Source organism: Cucurbita pepo, chromosome 18, assembly GCF_057944985.1.
Source record: "Cucurbita pepo subsp. pepo isolate OVF chromosome 18, ASM5794498v1, whole genome shotgun sequence".
Classification (NCBI taxonomy): Eukaryota; Viridiplantae; Streptophyta; class Magnoliopsida; order Cucurbitales; family Cucurbitaceae; genus Cucurbita; species Cucurbita pepo.
This window is the reverse complement of record NC_141815.1, coordinates 11,384,849-11,391,121: the sequence shown is the minus strand read 5'-3', so window position 1 is coordinate 11,391,121 and position 6,273 is coordinate 11,384,849. Positions and strand designations below refer to the sequence as shown.

The 6,273-nt window shown below is 33.0% G+C and overlaps 1 protein-coding gene across 1 annotated transcript; it reads left to right on the top strand.

Moving 5' to 3' along the window:
• The first annotated feature begins 1,927 nt into the window (after positions 1-1,927).
• Positions 1,928-5,216, top strand: LOC111779728 (uncharacterized). The gene is made up of 3 exons (XM_023659849.2): positions 1,928-2,249; positions 2,496-2,619; positions 3,006-5,216. Exons 2-3 carry the CDS (start codon positions 2,509-2,511, stop codon positions 4,458-4,460), a joined length of 1,566 nt encoding a protein of 521 aa, XP_023515617.1. The 5' UTR covers positions 1,928-2,249; positions 2,496-2,508; the 3' UTR covers positions 4,461-5,216.
• Positions 5,217-6,273: the final 1,057 nt, after the last annotated feature.

The window sequence follows — 6,273 nt, the reverse complement described above, 5'->3', positions numbered from 1 at the left end:
AGTGATAATAATGTGTTGTGCTATGTGTACTTAAAATTTGGAGCTAATAATTATGATAGGCACAAGATTTTAATATATTTATAAACTTTTTTTACCCTTTTGTATTTACGAACAAAATTGACATTTAAAAAAACATTGTTACACCATTAATTCAAATATTTTATAATATATTTCAAAATTTTAAATTTTGCATTTTATAGGTCTTAAAAAAATTAAATAAATTAAATTAAGGTTAGAAATTAAGTAAGTTATTAATTTTTTAAAAATTATTATTCCACTATTATTTTAAAATTATAAATTTATTAAATGTAAAATTGAAGGGTGAGAATGTAATAGTACATAATTTTGAAAAATGTGAATGTAATTAAAATCTATCAAGCACAAAAATTGAAAAGAGGTATACTAAATATTTCTAAATCAATTAAATAGGACGCTAAATATATTGGGAAAGTTGAAAGACTTTATTTATTATTTTTACTTTTTTACAAAAGAAAATGCAACAAAATTATTAAAGGAAGTATGTATGGAATTATTAGGATTTAAGTAGAAATAAATAAATGAATTGCCTTTCACGTGCGAGGTCGTGTGAACACATCGTGCTAAGATAATTGTCAAATTGTCAGTCGACTATTTAAAAATAATAATAAATAAATAAATAAACACCCACGTGCGTATCACGTGTCGTGCACTATGGGAAAAGGAAAGGGAAAGGAGAAGTGGGTCCTGCTGTAATCGACGTGGCATCTGATCAACGTCAAAATACGAAAGTCAATATGATGGACGGCTAGATGAGAAAAGTAAGTGATCAGGTACGGTGGGGACCATGGAATGATTGAGTCCATCCAGTCCGTGCATGGCATGTGAGGACCCCTGCGTCGTCATAATCATCCCAATGTGGTTCATCCGAATAAATTGATTTTAAAACTAGAAGAATAAATATACGAATTTTTCTTTAAAAAAAATAAAAAAAATAGCAAATGTGGAATATAGATATAAACAAATACTAACTATACCAATATATTTGTTTTGTTTTATTACTTTTTATTTTAAAATGTTTTAAAAATTAAAACTATATAATAAAAAAAAAGTAGGATTCATAAATTTAATTTTTCAAAAGAGTTTATATGTATTTTCAAGTAAAATGAAAAGTAAAAAAAAAACCAACATTATTTTTTTTTGAACATATAAATAAATTTTTTATTAAATGGGTATTTCAAATATTTACTAGAGGTAGACTTGGGCTACTACAAATAGTATTAGAGTCAAACACGAGTTAGTGTGCCGCGAGGACGATGGGCCCCAAAGTGGGGTGGATTGTGAGATCCCTTCATGTAAACATTTTTTACAATGACGTGAAAATCTCTTTCGAATAGATGTGTTTTAGAACGTTGATGAAAAATCCATAAGGAAAAACCAAAAGAACTCATGAAAGATAATATATGCTAGTGGTAGACTTGGGAGAGGGAAAGAGGACAAATATATAATAGAGGAATAAAGGAAGTTGTGAAAAAATAATAATAAATAAAATATTCCATATAATATGATAGGATGAGGAGTATTGTTAAACAATACATTTAAATAAACGTCATATTATCTGACTTAAAAATGTTTGTTAGAGTTTAATTTGTTGGATAAATAAGGGTATTAGTGCTAATTTATTAAATTAGGTGCTAATTAGAGGACGTGGGTGGAAGGAGAAAAATGGACTATATAGGGTGTCCTTATTTTGGGACGAGCTCCTAAATTGGGCCCTGTCGTGTCTGACTTTTGGTGCCCCTCCCTAAATGTAACAGTACATTGAAAATCATTTTGTTTTTCTTTTTCACGTATATATTTTAAGAGGGAGCTGGGAGGTCCATTCTGTGTGGCTAACATTGCAAGATAAAGAAACAGAGCTATAAATATCTTATAATCTTTTTGCCGCCAATTATTCGTTTACAAAATTGTCCGAAAATTGGGTTCTGAAACCTGCAATTTGTCTTTACCAAAGCGTCAAGAATACGGAATAGAGGAAATGCATCGAGCGATCTGTATATTCGTCCGACAATCACTTCCCAACGCTTGCATCGTCTTCGTTTCTGACGATCTCCATCGCCTTGGCCTTGGGACCTCCGAATGCGAGACGGAGATTACTATTTCCTCCGATAACAAGATGCACAATCCCCCCAAATCTACCATCGTTCTCCGCGCTGCCTCGTGTTATCTTTCCAGCTTGCTTTCTATCACATTTTGGCTACTGAATCTTCCTGGTACTTGCATTTCATTTCCATTTATCATTGTAATTCATTCGGATGTTTGGAAATCAGGACATGCATGTTCTCTTTGATCTCCGTGGCCGAGAGGTTTACCTATAGTTTTCTCGCGAAATCTTCGGTTGTTTCTGCCTGCTGTTTTGTTGTTTGAACGATATACTTTTCATTCATAGTTTTGATTCTCTCTGATTATTCTTCTGTGAATGATTCTAAAATCTCGAGATTGAATCTCGTTTTGATCAGGTGAGTTCTGGAAATGGAAAATATGGGCGAGATTGATACGAAACCTATTGATTCTGTACAAGCCGGTATCTCTCTATTTGGTGCCATAGGTGATCAGAACAAACACAAGCTCACAGCCAATAATGTAAGATGAGACGGTTTGAGAATTTATTTACAAGCGACAGAAGTACAACTATAGAATTTTGATATGGTTTATTTATTTGTTCTGTTTTTAAGCTCCTACTGATTTTTTGAATGATCTTGTTTCTTTGTATTGTGTTTATCAATTTTTAAACTCTCATTTCTTTGGTAGTTTATTTATATTGATCAAGTTTTATAATACTTAATAGATAAAGAAATGAGATTGATTCTATTGATTCTATTGATTCTATTGATTCTATTGATTCTATTGATTCTATTGATTCTAGGCAAGTTTGGTTCATAAAACATTCTCTTGCCAAGCACTACAAGCGACCGTTTATCATCTTAATTTTATCAGTATTATTGTTATTACTTTTTATCATCGTGTAGGGGTATGAGAAGGAAAGAGAGGTTCAAGAGTTAGTAAAGGATTTGGCTAATTACAAGGTTCAACTTGAAGCAAAGGATGCAGCATACATGCAGGCTCTTCTCAAGCTGGAACAACAACAGAAAGCCATCGACGAACTGTCTGAGTTGCTGAAAATTGCGGAAACTGGTAGAGATAAATACGTCAATGAATGCAGCGAAGCTAGATTTCTGCTGGGTGAACTTGAACAAAAACTGAATGAAATGACTGAACAATCCTTGGAGACCGAAAATTTCCGAGAGAAACTTCAGGCTGCCGAGAATGAGTTGAAGCTCAGACAAGAGGAGCTTCTTGGGATTGAAACAGAACTTGCTGCCTCTAGAGAATCAGAGGTCAAGGGTATTATAAAAATAGAGTTGCTGGAAAATAAGGCCCACTTGGAAAAGGAGACTACTGTAGATCTCATAAGACGCATTTCAGAACTAAATGAAGCAATTCGTTTGTCAAAATTTGCTGCTAGTGAAGCAGAGAAGGAGAAGTCTGCTGCATTATCTGCGAAGGAGGCCGAGCTAGAGCTGGCTAAAAGGCAAGTTGTTGAGTTGCACAAGCAATTAGAAGAAATGAGCCAGCAAATAGAAATAGAGATGGATCGGAATCAATTAAACGAAGTGAAATTTACAAATGAAGAAATCGAAAAATTCAAGGACGAGATCGAAACACTTAAGAATCAGTTGGAGAAGACGAAACTTGAAATGGATGAGATGAGAGAAAGGGAAGCTAATGCGGAGGTTGAGATTGCATTGCTGAAATCTGAGCTTCATAAAGGAAGGTCAAAAGTTGCAGCTGCAGAAGCAGCTGAAGCCAAAGCCAAGAGTGTAACATCTGGTCTTTGTCTTGCTGTTCAGGACTTGGCTGCAGAATCAGTCGAAGTGAAGAAGGAGAACATAAAGCTAAAACAGGAACCACTCGGGGCCTATGAAGAAACTGAGAACTCCATACTTGCCAAGCCACTTGTTGAGAGTAACTCTTCAAGCATGGAAGAAGATTTGAATCCTGAAGTCAATGAAAGAAGAAATGAAAGTACCACCATGACAATTACTTTAGAGGAATATCAGTCATCGATTAAGGATATTGACTCAGCCTCTGAACTCTCCGCAGACAAAATTTCCCATCATATCGGTTCGGAGTGCACGGATGAATTGGAAAAGTTGAAGAAGGAACTAGAAGCAGCAAGCATAAGAATTGGGGAGTTCAGGTCACGTGCAGAACAGGCTGCCACCAGGGCTGAGATGGCTGAGAAAGCAAAAGAAGCCGTTGAAGACCAGCTGAGAAAATGGCGAGAGCATAAACAAAGGAGAAAGGCTGCTCTTGCTGCCATGAAGGAAGTATCTGCACCGCCAAAATTCAAGCCTCCCATGCATGAAGGCAGCTCCACAACGTACCAGCCTTTAGGTAAGGTTCTTAACTTGAAATTATAAGCTCTTAACTTGAAATTTTACTATGCCTTAGCATTATATATGAGGAAAAACATATCTGGAAAGGCCAATAGTATTGTCCAATGCACCCAAAGGAATAATACCCTATAGGATTTATATGATAAAACTTCAATAATCAAGCCCACATGGCCCAGAATGTGGATAATGGGGCAGGACCAGTTTCGACCCATTGGACCATTGGTTGGGTTGAAATGATAGATAAACACGTCCATGTTAAATAAAGGGAAGGTCCCACGCCCAATCACCAAAGACTTTAATAGTGCTCGGCATCTCTATCACTTTGCTTTATGAGTTTGAATCTTGAGACCTCATGGCTTTTACAATTCAACATAACTATTTCTATTTTGACAAAGTTGTGTTCCCTTTACCACTTTCCCATTCTATCACAACAAAGTAACCAATCTACTTTTTGTTGTTATCTAGTGAATGAAGAAAACTTTCCACCTTATTGAAACTGCTTTAATTTAGGTACCAATCTTAATGTAGCTCCCCCCCTTTTTTTTATGGAATAACAAAGTAGGAATTAAAAATTAATCCACCAAATTTTGAGTTTCTGCTTTTGATTCGGTTCATTTTGATTAATATCAAATCAGAAAAAGGAAAAGTGAAAAATTATGTACACTAGATTCAGATTCGTATTGAATTCTCTGGCTTCGCACTCATCAAGTCTACCTTGAAATTACTGTTTTGTTAGAATAATATGTAGAACTCTTAGACTAAAATTATAGCTGTGCATCATTATGACACTTTTCACATATCTAGAGTATATTATAGGTACACATTCGAAAAAAAGTTGATGTTTTGATGTGTAATGAGTGTAGTCTTGTTCATCGAGCTAACTCGATCATACTCATCAATTAGCTGAATTATGCAAGGTAGATGAAACTAAATCTTTTCAAATTTCTTTTCTTTTTTTAGTTTTCTTGAATTGGGGGAAAAAAAAAACACCAACCTGCTTGAATGGTTAAACTATTTGCTTTTGGAAAAGTGAGTATGGTTTGTTGCGAACACTGATTGATTGGAAAGAGAGAAAATGGAGAAAAAAGGAGCAAATTTTATTGTCTTTTCTTTTGAATGATATTTTTATTTTCCAAAATTAGTGGTTTGGTCAAACGACTCAAAACTCAATCCAATTGTTTAAATCACTAATTATTATTATGTATATTTATTTTTATTTTTTTAAAAAATAAAAAGCTAAATTAACAAAAATATCCCTTAAACTTTAAAAAAATTCAATAATACCTTTAAAATTTCAAAAAAGTATAACAAATACCTTTAATACGGCTCACCTTTAAAGAAAAAAAAGTTTTTATTGTCAATATATAACTTAAAATCATCTATTGACACCTCGTAGAGTATCTACTTTTTTATGAAAAAATTTAAGGGTATGTATAAAATTTTGAAAACTTAATGGTATTTTTTAAAATTGTTTGTGAAATGTATTTATAATTTGTATCCAAAATTAATTGTAAGAGTATTTTTAAAAGTGTAAGAGTATTATTAAAACTTTTAAAAGTAGCGGAGTATTTATGAGATAAAAAAATAAAATTTAAGTGTATTTTTATTAATTAAAAGAAAAGAAAGGGAAAAAAGTTGGAAGCCGAAGGATCATTGATTTTGAAGCTTCCATAATAATTCAGTTCTGTGCTTTCCAACTGTTACCATTTAATTTCATCATCAATTTTCATCTTCTATTTCATTAATGGAATTCACTTTAACACACAATAATATTTTTCAACACAAAATTTAAATTATTATTATTATTATTTTAATAAATAATACTAAATGGAACCTC

Bases quoted from the DNA above. Each gene is read 5' to 3' on its own strand.
- LOC111779728 (XM_023659849.2), top strand. From the start codon at position 2,509: ATGGAAAATATGGGCGAGATTGATACGAAACCTATTGATTCTGTACAA. The intron at 2,620-3,005 runs GTAAGATGAGAC...ATCATCGTGTAG, and splicing joins ACAAGCTCACAGCCAATAAT to GGGTATGAGAAGGAAAGAGA.